The sequence below is a fragment of the Vespa velutina genome, chromosome 17 (assembly GCF_912470025.1).
Source record: "Vespa velutina chromosome 17, iVesVel2.1, whole genome shotgun sequence".
Lineage (NCBI taxonomy): Eukaryota > Metazoa > Arthropoda > Insecta > Hymenoptera > Vespidae > Vespa > Vespa velutina.
The window spans coordinates 3,091,004-3,107,416 of record NC_062204.1 but is presented as its reverse complement, the minus strand read 5'-3'; the positions used below and the strand labels follow the sequence as shown (position 1 = coordinate 3,107,416).

The 16,413-nt window shown below is 29.9% G+C and overlaps 3 protein-coding genes across 9 annotated transcripts; 2 read left to right on the top strand and 1 right to left on the bottom strand.

The window, feature by feature from the left end:
* Positions 1-632: 632 nt before the first annotated feature.
* LOC124955049 (caprin homolog) lies at positions 633-5,747 on the top strand. Its single transcript, XM_047508889.1, has 6 exons — positions 633-790; positions 1,723-1,941; positions 2,137-2,484; positions 2,591-3,337; positions 3,413-3,713; positions 3,828-5,747. Exons 1-6 carry the CDS (start codon positions 677-679, stop codon positions 4,058-4,060), a joined length of 1,962 nt encoding a protein of 653 aa, XP_047364845.1. The 5' UTR covers positions 633-676; the 3' UTR covers positions 4,061-5,747.
* Positions 5,748-6,382: 635 nt separating this feature from the next.
* Positions 6,383-9,783, top strand: LOC124955050 (POC1 centriolar protein homolog A-like). Of its 4 annotated transcripts, none has more exons than XM_047508892.1 (8): positions 6,383-7,226; positions 7,316-7,526; positions 7,591-7,790; positions 7,856-8,131; positions 8,199-8,557; positions 8,945-9,244; positions 9,307-9,391; positions 9,481-9,783. In XM_047508892.1, exons 1-5 carry the CDS (start codon positions 6,879-6,881, stop codon positions 8,502-8,504), a joined length of 1,341 nt encoding a protein of 446 aa, XP_047364848.1. In that variant the 5' UTR covers positions 6,383-6,878; the 3' UTR covers positions 8,505-8,557; positions 8,945-9,244; positions 9,307-9,391; positions 9,481-9,783. The 4 variants fall into 4 exon arrangements, with proteins under 4 accessions (XP_047364848.1, XP_047364847.1, XP_047364846.1 ...); XM_047508891.1 differs by having other exon boundaries at positions 8,676-9,244; XM_047508890.1 differs by having other exon boundaries at positions 8,199-9,244.
* A 1,972-nt stretch (positions 9,784-11,755) lies between these two features.
* On the bottom strand, positions 11,756-15,747 carry LOC124955124 (SH2B adapter protein 1-like). 4 transcript variants are annotated; one of them, XM_047509064.1, is made up of 6 exons: positions 15,525-15,732; positions 14,661-15,234; positions 13,288-14,171; positions 13,008-13,207; positions 12,629-12,877; positions 11,756-12,040 (listed from the first exon to the last, which is right to left on the bottom strand). In XM_047509064.1, exons 2-6 carry the CDS (start codon positions 15,128-15,130, stop codon positions 11,900-11,902), a joined length of 1,944 nt encoding a protein of 647 aa, XP_047365020.1. In that variant the 5' UTR covers positions 15,131-15,234; positions 15,525-15,732; the 3' UTR covers positions 11,756-11,899. The 4 variants fall into 4 exon arrangements, with proteins under 4 accessions (XP_047365020.1, XP_047365021.1, XP_047365019.1 ...); XM_047509065.1 differs by having other exon boundaries at positions 13,008-13,204; positions 14,661-15,747; XM_047509063.1 differs by having other exon boundaries at positions 14,661-15,732.
* Between the last annotated feature and the right edge of the window lie 666 nt (positions 15,748-16,413).

The window sequence follows — 16,413 nt, the reverse complement described above, 5'->3', positions numbered from 1 at the left end:
ATTTCTCTAAATAATTTTTATATAAAAAATCTTCATATAACCAATAACTATGACATTATACTATTCATATTAATATTTTTCATTTTTTATTTTTCAAATATTTTATTATATTATGAACTATTAATCGTAAAGAGATAGAAAACAAAAATTATGTTTCTTCGCGTAAAAATACAATTTAGATTAAGGAAGTTTTTCAATAACTTGAATTTGAAATATATCGCGCTTCGATAAAAGACGCGCGAGATATCGAACTGTGATACCGGTAGTACACGTATGTTAATAAATTTTTCACGATATATTTTAAAACTTTAAGTTTAACCTTAACGTTAACAGAAAAGGTAAACGAAAGTTACTTAATTAATATAATGTAAAATAGAAGAGAATTCTTAAGTTGATAATAATAATAATATATATATGTGTGTTTATATATATATACATACATATTATATATATATATATATATATATATATATATATAAAAGAAAAGAAAACACACATTACGTCGTTAGAGTTGAAAAGTTAACTGTGAAGTTGCAATGCGCAGGTCCATTTATTCTCCCTCCATACTGCACGCATACATACAAGCGACAACACGAGGGGTCCTCTTCTTATCCCCACTCTTCTTGTGATTTCATTTCCATTCCAATTTCCAGTTCGCGTTTGTTGCCCGTGAAGGATGCCTTCTGCCAACCCTAAACTAGAGAAACAGGCCTCTACGGAGACCGTGGAACCCATACGCCAAGCGATTATCGTTATCGAGCATAAAATACGGAATCTTGAAAAGCGTAAGGTTAGTATTAAAAAGAATAACGTTTCGATAAAAGCTGTTGAACCTACCTGTCAATCGGCGGCTTCTACCGTGTAATCCGCCATGTTTCGATACGCCATGTGCTTCACGCTCGAAAATTCGGCAATATTAGATAATTAATATACGAGCAAATATCCTTGATCCTTTCGATAATCAATTAACGGATCATATAATACCGATTATTTTTTTATAGTATTACGATATTTCCTACGATCGAAAATTGTAATCCGTTGTTTCGAACCTCGTGTCATGGCGGTATCCTTTAGATGTATCAAAACTTCCTCTCGTAGTTTATCTTACGACCTCACTTCATGTTATTTTACCTTTAATTGATCGTCCTATTTCAATACGATATAAAATAAAAATTTTGTACGTAAAATATTTTATTTCTTATAATGAAAAATATATATTAGGAATTTTTCTTTAGGTTTTTAGTCTTCTTACCGGTTTTTTGCATACGCATATACATTAATGCTTCGTTTAATCAAAAATAATATAACTTTCTTTATTTCTCTTCTCTTATTCATTTATTTGTATTCTTTTCTGAAAACAGTCCGATAATAAACATTTGGAACGGACGAAATTATCGATGGATTTTATCTCGTTATTCTCTCGTTGATCGTTTTCAACTATATCGTTTGTTTTTCTTTTTTCTTTCTTTTTTTTTTTCTTTTTTTTTTATGTATATATATATATATATTTTTATTTATTTTTCTTCTTTATTTTTTCTTTAAATTATAATTTTATACAAAAAAGCCAAAAGTTGATTTTATTTAGATAGTAAAAGTAATTTTTATTCTAATATCCAACAGATTTCTTTATTATAAATATTAATGTGTAAAATGATTATTAGTATGTAAATTAATATGTAAAATGTAGAAATATGTTCATGGGAAAAAATTGTTTGTTTTTAGGGCAAGCTAGAGTCCTACAGAGATTTACAAAAAAATGGAAGGGAATTGAATGCGGATCAGACCAAGGCAGTAGCTAAATACGATGGAGTATTACAAACATTGGACATCACTCGCGAATTGTACAAACAAATCGTTGGTATTGCCAATGATGCTGTTAAACAACAAAAGAAATTGGCACGTAAGGAAGCTGTTGAAAGAACACAGCAGGATATTGCTAAGGTAAGTGTCATTTACATTGTTTGTTCGTTAATGTTTTTGTACCATAGTAAGTTAAAGAATTAAGTAGCAATGACAGATTAAATCAATATTATCCATTGTTTTTCTTTTTTCCATAAGAAAAATCATTGTATTTATAAATATTAATAAACATCAGAGTGCTTGTCGCAATATTTTATAATTTTATTTATAATGCAGGTTAAGGAAGTACTACTTATTCAGGATATTTTGACGAGTATGAGTACAAGTACTGTACGAGAAGACTTTTTAGCTGGTACTAATGGTGCTGTAAAAATGTCAGAAGATGATCTGAAGTATATAGATGATTTTTACAATGAAGTTATAATGAAACATCAGCATGAAGAAGGAGAGCCAACGGTTCTCCAACAATTACAAAAAGTCGCAGAACATTACGTAGCAATTGTTGATGGTAAACAAAGAGAAGTTGTTGGAACCACATATAATAAATTAAAGGAAATTATGCACTCTATTCATCTATCGGGATATTTTGATCAAGCTCATACAGTTGAATCTACGGTTGAGGAAGTAAGAGAATATATTCATTCAAGTCTAACAAAATATTATATTAAATTAAATTAATTAATGTTTCTTTGAACTGTGGTTTTAATTGTATATATCATTTTTGTTACAGACTACTGAAACTACTGCTGAAACACAAATTACGGATACTTCTGTGCCAGAGCAAGTTAATGAAGAATTTAATAACAGTGAAAGGCACATTCCACCTGAATCCATAATACCCATTCCTAGCTTCCCAGTTCAAGTCGCACCTCTTCCTGTAGTGTCAGGCACAGCTCCAGTTTCTGGTCCAATCCCTGTTGTACCGCAACCTATTCCACCACATCCAACTGCACCTGTTGAGCCATCGTATTACACAAATGCAACTGGATTTGTACCACAACCACAGCAACAACAACAACAACAAGCTCAACAGTCACAACAGCAACCTCCACAAGCTCCTAGAATTAATGATGTCATTGGGACTCCAAATTTTTTCTTTTTACAAGAATCTGAACTTGATTCGCCAGATGTCACTTCTCAAACACCTATTGTATCACACATTCCTCCTGCAGTTAATGCACCTATACCTTCTCAGACATTTACAAATCAAAATTTCACAAATGCAACTGTTGTACCTCAACAGGTAATATATCAACATCAACCACCTCAAGATATGTCGCACATTCCTGGATTTGCTAATCCTAATCCACCCCCACCTATACCTATGCCGCCGTCTCATCAACAACCAAATATCCAATATAGTCCTCAACACCCTGCTGGTTTTCAACAACAAGCAACATCCCAGCCTCCTATTCCAACACAAGGACAAAATTTCGAACAGACGTCTCAGCAAGATGGTCAGGAAAAACATATAGAGGTATGCATCGTACGTATGTTATTAAAATATTACTAAATTCAAAATTCAATTGAAAATTATATGTATTTGATATAGGAAAAAACAGAAGAGAATCAAGAAGAATCAGCTCCAGTAGAGACAGAAGCAGATCAGCCAAGTGAATCTGTTGATTGGGCTCAATTAACAGAACCTACAGATTGGAGTCAATCAGAAACAGCTCAACAACCTGTTCCAGACACACAACAACAACAGCAACAACAACAACAACAAACAACTCAAGCATGGAGCGATCAACAGAGGGGTGGATATAGAGGTAGAGGTGGTAGGAGGGGTAATTCTAATGGGTACAATGGAAGAGGCAGGGGTGGTTATCAGCAAAATGGTCGTGGTGGACAAGGTAAGAAACGTATAACGAACTTAACATATTTTATATCATATTAATTGCATTGTCAGAAAAATATACATCAGTTAAAATATATTTTATATAAAATTATTTGTTTTGTGAAATTAGGTACATATTATCGCAATGACAGTAACTATCAAAATGGTTATCAGCAACGTTCGTGGAGTAATGAAGGAAATAGTGGATATAACGGTGGATTTAAAAGAGGTGGAGGCAGTACAAGAGGTGGCCCTCGGGGTGAGCGTGGTATGGATAGGGGTGGACGTGGACAATACCGTGGTCAAAGAGGAGGAAATCGCGGCGGTTATGCACCTCGCGGTAAGCCTCAGGCACAACAGTAACGACTACATGGTAGAATAATGCACAGTGAAATGTTATATTAATGCTCTAAGATCACTATTCAATTGTCTATTTATGAAAAAACCTAAGTCGGCACAATACATTTGCAGCATGCTCAGAACGTTAATGTATAACATATGGATCAGCATAAGTATATATACATGTATATATATACATATATATATATATATGTATGTACGTATGTATGTATATATGTACGTATGTATGCAAAAGTGCGATCGTATAAAGAACAGAATCTTTGATATTTAATGTTGCATTATACTACGTTTATCATGTACAAAGAAGCGCGCAGTATGAGTTTTATTTATAATAATATAGTAAGATAGATATAATGGAAACAAAAGTTATCATTGCATAACTTAAAACACTCTTAGTGTCTTATTATTTCACAATAAGTTATTATAACACACATGCTGATACTTATGCCTCTGGCTTAGGATGTTTCTTAAATAAGACGATGAATAACATAACTCTGCATTTGAATTTGGTATCTATGATTATCAAAGAAAAAGATCCTATTAACATTAATGTAAAAATAATGCAAGTGTAATATTGTGATATAAAAAAAAAAAAAAAAAAAAAAAGAAAAAAAAAGAAGAAAAAGGTCAACCAAATTCATGAAGTGTGAACCCACTATGCAAGTATTATTGTGTTGTGACAGAAGGCAGATTTCACAGGGCAACAACTGTTCAACAACAACAACAACAACAAAAAACAAAAAGAATTATAATAATAATTTTATTATAAAAAAATAACAAAAAAATATGAGAACTCATACACGCATTTCAAGGAAACACAACAAGAACGTATTTAAAAATGTAATTATAAGATGATCGTAAGAGAATAGGGGCGATCTGCTCGACTATTTCTTTGTCTTGCGGCGCATCGTTCTAGAGGATTTTTTAAGATACCAGAAAAAAAGATACAGAGAGAGAGAGAGAAAGAGAGAGAGAGAGAGCAATGCCTTCTAGTGATATAACTTCTAGACTATATTCCAGTTCCGGTCTACGAATTTGAAGCATTTAGATTAATGTTACCGAGATTTATAGTCGTAAAATGGATGAGGATACGCAAATTTATGAAAATGTTCTATCATGGATGAGTTACGTGATTCCTCTTCTGGAAATTCATATTGTTCCCTTATTTTTTCTTTGTTTCATTTCAAAATTCTTTAGGATCCTCTCTACATAGAATTGTTCTAAAGATATCGCTGTGCAATGTTGACATTATGATACATGATTACCTGATTTATTATTTCGAAAAATGAAGAATTATTTAAAAAAAAATAGAAAAATAAAAAAAAATAAGCTGTAGTGCCGAGTGAGTTTTAGCATGGCAAATCATGCTAAGTGTACAATTAATTAGAGGGTGTGCTTAAGTAGTACGCCATGGATACAAACCACGTTTGTATCGCCATGCATGCGATATGAAAAGTAATGTATTTTGTTTGTACATTTGTGTTTAATCATCCCTAATCTATAATTACGTTCAATTATCTTATCAATACCTGTGTATCTTCCAAATAAAGATCTAATTCAACCCTGCTAATTAGCCTATCTATCACATAGCTTAATGGAGGCATTTCGTCATTGAATCTGTTCTCAAAAAAAAAAACAAAAAAAATAAAATAAAATAAAATCAATAATAAAGTGTTTAATTAATAGTGTATATGGTATCAATCTTGTATTTCCTATTGCAATGTCTTTATACGTACAATTGTTCTTTCAATATAGTAGTTCAGTACTGTATATTATATTATTCTTACAATTTCAGCGTTTTTTAATGTTACTCGTAATATATTACTATATTTTTAAATAAATATTAACAGAATCAAACTTTACATAGATGGAGTATGATTGATGGAGCTTTTATACTCATATATATATATATATACACACAACACAAGTAATGTCTAAATAAGCTTCGTTTTTCTAGACTATCGCAATGCGTCTTTTTATGCGTTTATATAAATATAGACCTTTCTATAAGGTTAGTATCTACATCGAAAGAAAATATTAATCATTTGTGTGTGTGTTGTATTATTGAGAACATACATATTTACCAGAAACATGTTATAAACCGGTAGAGATTTTAGTTTACGTTAATAAAAGTTGAAGAAAAAGTTGTCTAAAATATATTTAGCTTTTCTATATAATTATAAAAATAAGAAAAATTCAAATATAATTAATAATTTAGAAATAATAAAAAATATACGTGTATATACGTATATATACATATATATATATATGTATATGTAATATATATATATATATATATATATATATATATATATACATAAGTGAATTAATCTGTATTGATAGAGATTATTATATAGGAAATATATTCAAATTATAAGAAAACTCCATTAGTTCCCATTTGAATATTAGTTCATTTCCGCTTTACATCAGATGGCGCCTCGAAAAAAGATATACATATATTTTCTCTATCTAGATTGTCATTAGACTAGAGTAGTAATAGAATCGAGTACATTTCGTTTGAAATCGCATCTATCTGTTCAGATTTTATATACACGACAAATTTACTATACATTGCGAATGATTAGTTTATGAGTTACTATGTTTATTTGACAATAATTATATATACGTTATTTATATTATTTTCAATTCAATGTTTGATACCACTTTCTTATTTGTCGTAAATTCAACATATTTATATTCACTTTCAACTTTATTGTTAAAATAAAAAGAATATCACAAATAAAAACTTTGTGATAATATATTTAACACTATTTATAAACTATTTATATAGTGTATTATTATTCACATATACATTACAGTAATGGTGGAGACAGCATGTGATCCTACAATTGAAAGACATTTAAAAGGTCACAAAGATGCAATTACTGGTCTCCATTTTCATCCTACTAATAATCAACTTGTATCCAGTAGCATGGATAAAACTTTGATGTTATGGAATTTTACGGATTCAATCAGAGGATATAAATTAAAGGCGCATAAAGATTCTGTATTAGATGTTAGCTATGCCCCTTCTGGAGAAATCATAGCTAGTGCGTCCAGAGATCGTTCTATAAGAGTATGGATACCTAGAATAACAGGACAATCTGTAGATTTCAAAGCACATTCAGGAGCTGTAAGCTCATTGCATTTCTGTCCAAATGGAGAACGGGTATTTTAGTTATTATTGAAACTGACGATAGTAATATAGATAAAATATTTATCTTTGAACATTTTTTTTATTAGATCTATTTATTTCAGTTACTTAGTGCATCCCATGATAAAATTTGTAAATTGTGGATGTTGTGTAAAAGAAAATTTCTTTTATCATTTAATGGACATACAAATTGGGTCAGATGTGCTAAGTTTTCTCCTGATGGTAGGCTTATAGTATCATGCAGCGATGACAAAACTATTAAATTATGGGATGTCTCTACTGGACGATGTATTAAAACTATTAATGAAGTTAAAGGTATATTTGTATGTTGCAATCATATTTCAAATTTTAAATTTGTTATTAAAACTTAAATTAATAGCTCCTGCTGTATATGTGGAGTTCCATCCAAGTGGCGGTGTTATTGGATCAGCTAATATAGGTGGCTATGTAAAATTATATGATTTAAGAACAGGCTCATTGTACCAACATTATGCTGTTCATAAAGGTCCTGTGCATGTTGCAAAATTTCATCCAAAAGGGAATTTTATGTTAACTGCTTCAGAAGATACTACTATGAAAGTAATTGAATCCTTTTTATACATACTATATCATCATAAACATGTTACTATGTAAGTATTTTCTAGGTTTTAGATTTATTAGAAGGCCGTCCAATTTATACGCTTAAAGGGCATAATAATGCTGTTACATCAATTGCATTTTCGCTTAATGGAGACTACTTTGCATCGGGTGGTGCTGATTTTCAGCTTTTAACGTGGAAGACTAATTTTGATAAGGATGATAAAAATAGAAAAGTTCCTAGAATATTAATGCCGCCTATTCAAGATATAAAATACAAGGATAGATGGTTAAATGAAACGGATATTTATGAAGAAAATGAAGAATACGAAGAACAGCAAGAGGTAATAATTTAAATATAATACATCAACATGTTATTTACTTTAGTGAATATAATGAAATTTTCTTTAGTTGTTATTATCATCACTGGAATCTATGAAATCTAAATCTGATACAAAAATTTGTAAAGGATCTATTCCCAAATTACCAAATGAAAATATAGAAGTTAAAGTGATTAATTTGAAAAAACAGAAACAATATAAAAAGGACAGAGAAGAAGATTCTTTGTGTATTGGAGATAAAGTACCTGATTCGTGTTCTAGTCAAAGTAATAATATAATAGAAATGCTAAATGAACAAGTAGAATCACTACGAAATACTGTTCATATATTAGAACAACGATTAAGTGCAGTCGAGAAAGAATTGAAATATAAATAAATAAGTGAATATAATCAGAATTAATTATATAAAATAAAACAAGTTTGTTACAAGTTAGTAAATATAATCTCACATCATTTACATTATTTATATAAAATAAGTAACACTTTTTTTTCTCTTTCAAATTATATAATTTCTTCGTTATGTCTGAACATTTTATAAAATTTCCAGAATTAAAAACATAATTTCCTGAATATTAAATAATCAATTGAGATGTTCAAGAACATCAAATTAATAATATGAACAATTAGCTACTTTCTCTAAAGTTTATCATTGATGAGTTAAAAATTGTAGGTTATGTGAGCTTTTTGACAGTTTCAATCATAAAAAGTTTAAGAATTTCTATAACATTATTTAAACCGAAAACTCTAACATTAATGATAATTTTCGTGGCTTAATTTGACCGATTTAGTTATTTAATTTTTATAAAAATAAAATAGAAAACAAACTTCAAGTGACCAATAAATTATGATTATAACGGACTGTCGGAAAGAAAGCACAAAAGGGGGAGCCTCTCGTCAGATATATGAAAGCAAGAGAACAATTCATTGCTTCCAATTGTATGCATTTAGTTTGCTGAAATACTTTGAAGTGTTCTTGTACGATTATCTTTGTAATAAGAACTTATCTTTTGATAAAAAAACAATTGATATTCCAAGAAGTATCGTTGTAAAAAGAGTAATCTTGGTGTTTGCCACGTCAAACTTTAAATATATTTTTTCGTTGATATGTCGTCACAGGTAAGAAGTTGTCATTTTATTTACCACCGGGGTAAATTATTTTTAATACTTTTAATTTTAAGGTTTACGAATTTTGGGTTGAAATGACGTGTGAGGGATGCGTTAATTCTGTTCAAAATGTGCTTAACAAAAAGGAAGGTTTGTAAGGTCTTGTGAACATTTGTATGATAACAAAAGATTTTTCATGCCATAAAGTATATAACCTTATAATGAGTAATAAAAATTTTAATTGCTAGGTGTTAATGATGTAAAAGTAAATTTAGATAATAAAATGGTTTCTGTGAAAACAACATTATCTTCCGATGAGATATTACAAGTTATCAAGAAAACTGGCAAGGAGTGTAAATTTTTAGGCATAAACAAATAAATTTGCACAAATATTACAAATATAACTATACACAATAATATTATTACTTTTCCCTCTTTTGCCCATTATGCATTATTAACCTATTGTAAGTAATCACAAAATTATTATACCAAATTATATTTTATTAAATTCATAAGGTGATTTAATTATGAAATATAAATTAATAAAAGTATGTTGTTTTTATTTGTGCATGTGCAAAAGCTATTAGGTATATATATTTTTTTTTACACACAGTGTTCTTGGATCCTATTTTTAATAATTGTTTACACAAAGAACATGATGTTCTGATGCATGAACCCAAAAGACCCCAAGAATTTCCATATTGAATTATATACCATAATGAATAAGATACAATATTATCTTAATAAATATAACAAAGAAAGAAACATTAAAATAAACAAATAACATTACTAAAAAAGACAGCTTGTACTCAAAATTTGCTTTTTTATAAACAATACTTCACAAATATTAATAAGAACTTTCTAGACCATGATTTTTCATACAAGAAAAATACATAACTTTGACAAATAAATATATTATTAATAATAATAATAATAATAATAATAATAATAATAATAATAATAATAATAATAATAATAATAATAATAAACTTAAATTATTGTACTACATGAAATGAATATTAATTATTTTCCAATAAGCAAAATAGTTAATAAATTAAAAATGTTTACTTCAACCATAAAATAAAATGTTTAATATTATAACTTCAAAAATTGTAAGAGCTTACCATTTTATTATGTAATACTTTTAATGGTATTATAATTTAACATCTGTAAAAATATGAAAACCAGAAAACTTATTTATTTTTAATGCTATTCAATTATTTAAAGACTGATAAAAAGTTTGGAGAAATGTATAAATCTTTAGAAATTACATAAGGAATGTAATTGCTCATAAACTATGTTAATATTTTGGAAGAGTTAATCTATTTCTTATATAGATAAAATCCTGGTTATTAAAAATTTATCTGCATCTTATTAAAAACAGTAGAAAATAAAATGACCTTTAAGCCACAAATGTAAAATAAATTCTTTTCATATTCCTTTTTCTTTTGTATAGCTCGTAATAAAAAGTATATAATTCTTTTTCATGTCTTTCGAAATACTGAGAGTAGTCCACAAAATAAAATAAAATAAATTATCTGTATATAGGACAATTTCAATGTACTTTTAATTTAATGAGATAATATGCAGAAAAAAATGGAATGATGTAGGTTGTAATATGTGGCAGTTCATAATTTGCAATAAAAAATAGGTACATACATGTACATACATGTTCTCATGTGTGACATTATGTAAGTACATACATCATAAGTCTTAATTTATACAAGCCTCCTTACATATGTTAAAAGAGATAGTAAAGAAAGTTTCACTAATTTATAAGAGTTAAAAAATCTATTAAATATTAATATTACTCCATGTAGTTTCAAATATCCATAATTTAAAATTAATACATTATAAAACAAATTAAAAATAAATTCAAAAATATGTAACTTTATACTTCATGCACGCAAAAAGGCTCATAAACAACAAATTATTATGAGTTTTCTCTTTATAAATATTTTAAATAAACCAAAAGAAAACAGTAAATTTTTATCAAAATATTGCTTGATAAATTATACAAATTTTTTTAAAACTCGTATTGAGAAGAATTTAAAAGTATTTTTAAAATTCGTATGCACCATCATTAACACAAATAAATTCAATAGACTTGCAAATTTATCTTATTTCTTATAATCTAAAAAAATAAAAAAAAAAAAAAAAAAAAAAAAAAAGAATTTATAAAATTAAATCAAGTTTTCAAAAATGACTTCAAATGCTACCTTAAATTTAAGCTCTCAATACATTGCAGAATATAATTTTATTTTGCCAATATCACAATCATTTTCATAAAAGATTATAAAAATCAATATTATGGAATATAAAAGATCACTTAGGACAATTATAAACTTAATATTAAATGTAAAATTCATATTAATAGAAAATGGTTTAGTTGCTAGTATTTATTCTTTGAAATAAAAAAATTGATTCATTAATCATACTTTAATTATAATAATGATATTGGCGAAATATTAAATCTTAAACAATGTGATATAGCTCTTCAAAAGGCCGTTCTACCAAAAGGTATACTTGTTCAAAATATTTTAATATAGAACATATGTTTCAGAAGTTACTTATAGGAGATTTCCTTAGTTCATGTTATTGATGCAACTTAATCTGAAAAACAAAACGAATATTGTTCTAATGATAGAAATTATAACGAATCCATCGTCAGAGAAAACTATACGTATTGTAAATAGCTCTTCCAGAGGTTGATGTTGAACCTTGTTGCTCTGCAATGTTATTTTGTTGTTGTTCCAGTCTTTCCAAGGAGTCAGTGCGTGTTCTTATAGAACCTCCATATGTGTGTACCTAATTCAATTATAAATAATTATTTTATATATCGTTATAAACACTTTTGGAAAAATTCTTAAATTTTCTGGTTCTTGTTATTATAAATACACATAAGAAAATTAACTGAATTAATTCTCTTAAAAATAATGTATGAACTGATACTATAAAAATCAATTGATCATAATAATACCAGAAGCTTTAAGAATACACCATATGAAAAAGCGAGCTTTTGCCCCACTGTCATTTTTTTAAGCCAACAAATTTGTTATTAGAATAATTACATTCCAATATACTTTTATTTTTTTGCATAGAAAAATTAGCGCGCATGAGACTTAAATCTGAATTAAATTTCAAAGAATCAATTGTAATGTAGTATATTATGATAACTTATTACTTGACTGATAATAATTACATATATATCATAAAATTTATTTATACAATTAAATTTAATTTTGGTAGAGCCATTATACTTATGAGATGAATGGAAAGAGAGCGCATCACTTTATCTAGTTATCTACTCACTGTCTGTAAGTCAGACTTCAGACTGTGGGTGTTGGCCACTCGCGCTCATTCAAGAGGAGTTAGACTTCCACTGCTGACTCTTACTTCTCTGGGCTCTGGAGCTACTGGAGGTCTCCTTTCTTGCGACTGTTGCATTACGCCTATCATATGGTGATGTGTCATTCGATAAGCAGGATTAGCCACCACAAATTCTGTTAGAGTAACATCGGCAGTTCCACCAGATTCAAGAGGTATGGCATTCTGACGAAAATGTTCTAACATATCATATATCGCCGGAAAACAAAGATGTTGGACACGACAATGGCCTTGATCGTTCAGTGTCATCCGTAAATGCTAAAATAATAAATATAAAAAATCTATACAAACGAGGAATCAATTCTCTTTAATCTTTTTAAGATCAAAAATAATATTATTTAGATTTTATTTTCTTGCTAAAATAATTTTTCAATCTTTAATAGATTACCTTTGCTCTTCCCTGAAAGTTAAATGTTAATACAAATTCTCCTTTTCGTGTTTCACTTTGCCGAACAAGAAAGACACCATGGCCATTAGCAGAACTATGCAAGACAAGCTGTGCTGCATCTGAACGTGGTAATGTACCATGAAACCAAGGATACTCTCGTAAACTACTTGATAAATCTAGCTCACCATCATTTGCAGCTACTAAAAACAAAGTTCATTGTTTGATTTTATCCCAGTAGAAATATAATCAATTGTTTTTATACGCATCATTATTCCCTTACATTGCTCAATTTCTTGTTGCGACGAACATAGTTCTAAATTACTACTACTTCGCATACGCAACCTTGGAGGCAATTCTGGTGGATTAGATAATGCTTCCTCTGTATGCTCATGAGATGTTAATCGAGAACCTTTACTTGCCGAATTGGCCCTTAGTCTATCACCCTCGTTACTAATTCCAAGCGGAGCATGTCCCAATGAATCTGCAATTGAATCTCGTGTACCAGAAACAGGTGTAGTAGAATTTTGCTGTACAGTACGCATGCAATATTTAATAGTAGCAAGCCAAGACCTCATATCATTTGAATCATGTGCTTCTATTACAAATTCCATATTTTGTGTTTTCAACACAAATGTGTTTTCATGATCTGGCATTTCAAGAGCTGTAGTTTCTCTAGCTTCTGTTATTGCAGAACAAAAAACACCACTACGTGGTTTTACTGCCTTTGGAGGAGAATAAAATTCCAACATATAACCTCCGATGGCTTTTATCAATGCCAATCTAGATTTTTCCCATTTTTGAGTTCCATCTATATTTTCCCCCATCAAAGAATTAACAATACCCTCTTTTCTACATTCCACAACAATTTTAGAAAGTTTAGTTTTCGAATGTTTATCTCTACGGTGTTCACTATGAGATAATTCTACTTCATCACTTTGTTGTTTATGAAAGAAACTCTTTCCTTTCTTAAGTCCTTTAAATGATAATCTACGAAAGAAAGGTTTGTGAACAGGTTTTGGTGATACTGTTTCACCATCATGTTCAGAGTAATCACTAAATTCTTCATGTGATGAAGCACGAATTGGTGCATTGTTATTTTGTGATATAGTATTTGTATCCCTTTCGGTGAATGCTGTTTGTCGAACATCATATGCAGTTAGTGATCTAAAATGAAAGAATAAATTCAAAAATCATTTATTTTGTCATACATATATTTCATAATTTCTAAATCATTATTTCTCTTAAGGTTTTTGTAAAATTCAAATTGTGTAATTGAATTAAGTATATTTAACGTTTGTAAACATAAGCTTTGACATGCAACAATAAGATTAGAATACATACTTTTAACAATAATCTATTAAATATAATTCGAATTCTTTACAAAAGACAATATCCTATTTCATAATCAGTATATAAAAAAAAGAAATAATTGCTGTTAACCATGCAAAGGAAGCTTTAAATAACAAGTGATCGATAAAGTTATGAAACTCGAAGAAAATAGCAGCTAAACATGTGCGTTTGAAGAATATATTACAATAAACTTGGGTTGTTCTACAAATAATGAAAACTTAAAAAGCAATTGGAGAGAAAATATCGTTACATCAAGCTATCTTACATAAACTATATGTTTATCATTAAAATTGAACCACAGACCTAACAGTTCGACGCAAGTACTCGCTCTCAAAGTGCTCGCAGAAACTTTCAACAAATTTTCTGAGAAAGTCACGATGAGATAAAGTGGATCTGGCACTTTCAGGTAGATTTAGGCTGACATAAGTGCAAAAAGCCTTGGCAAAATCGGAGGCCGAGGCACGGGCGTGTCGCTCACAGAATTCAATCCAACCGGTCGCGGTGTCTGGCGTCGCGACAACCGCCGACGCCGTCGCCGTCGCCGTCGCCGTCGCCGATGCCGTCGTCGTCGTCGTCGTTGTCGTCGCCGTCGCCGTCGCCGTCGCCGTTGTCGTCGTCGTCGTTGTTGTCGTCGCTGCCGCCGCCACCGCCGTCGTCGTCGTCAGCGTCGTTACTGTCGGTCCTATCACTGTACTCGCCGTTCCCGTCGCCGTTGTTATTGTCGTAGTTGTCGTCGTCGATGTCGTTATCGCCGTTCCAATATAAACACTCATTACCGGCGTTTACCTCGCGCTAAACGGAGGCGAGAGCTCTTCCCCTCCTGTTTTTACACCTCGCTATAACACCTCCACTGCGCAGTTCGTCGTACAAAACTCCCCTTTTACAAATCGAAGAAATATGTATTACAGAGTACACTTGCGCGTGCACATAACACGCATATATCTATATAAACTATACTACGAATGATGCGCAACTAAAGGAAACGATAAGCGCACATGAAGAAATACTTTTTACTCTTTAGAAAAATATGAAAGAAAACGATTATTTCTTTATTTTCATCGAGAAAAAAAAAAAGAAAAACAGACAAATTTTTCAATTCACGAACTATTATTAATCCCTTAACTCTCGTTCCTATTGATAAGCGGCCATATAATCAATCACATTTACTTTCTAACTAATTTCTCCACGCGATAAAATTATAAATGATGAGAATCCCAACTGGCAAAGGTTAAACATTTTTAACCTTAATAACCTTTCGTTGCGTCTAAATTTTCAATCATGCTTCAATTGTCTCTGTCTGTGTTTTCATGTAATCGTATTTATTTTTGATGAAAATATTTGCCCACATCACGATTAAGGCTGTTCACTACACCTAAGTATATAATTGTTTACGCCATCAATGAGAACAGGCGTAATTTTTGACCGATTTTAATGAACAAAATCTCATTTTAAAGAAGAAGATTTAATCTAGATCATATCTTCTTTGAATTTCTTAAAAAGCTTTATTTCCTTTGAGAAAAATCGCATTGAAAAATGATATTATTCGACAATAATTTATGTACAAATAAAAAGCTTTCTCAAAAATTCGAGAAAGGTATGATCTAGACTAAATCTTAGTCTTTAAAGTGAGATCTCGTACATCAAAAATTGATCAAGAATTACTCCTGTTTTTATTGATGGTTTAATTGCTCTTTTAGACATTTTTCGCGAAGAAAAAGTTTAGTACTGTGGCGCCCCTCGAAATTTGCGGCAAAAGAAAAGAAGCTTGTACTCCTACTACTGGTTTTCACAACACGCTGGAATAGTGTATGTTTTATGTCCGTGAAGTAGCGATAGCCTTCCTGTTTATGTGCGTAAATAGATACTATTCAGATTTTATGAACATTTCCTAAGACAAAGAAATACATTTCACAATGCTAGAATGAAGAAGCCACCATAACTCAATCGGTCACTCTTTGCACAAATGAAATAAAAAAATTCCTATCCAATGTCACAAAAGTTGTTATGCATGAGAAACTAAAAATAATTATAATATAAAACTTCAATATTCTAAAAT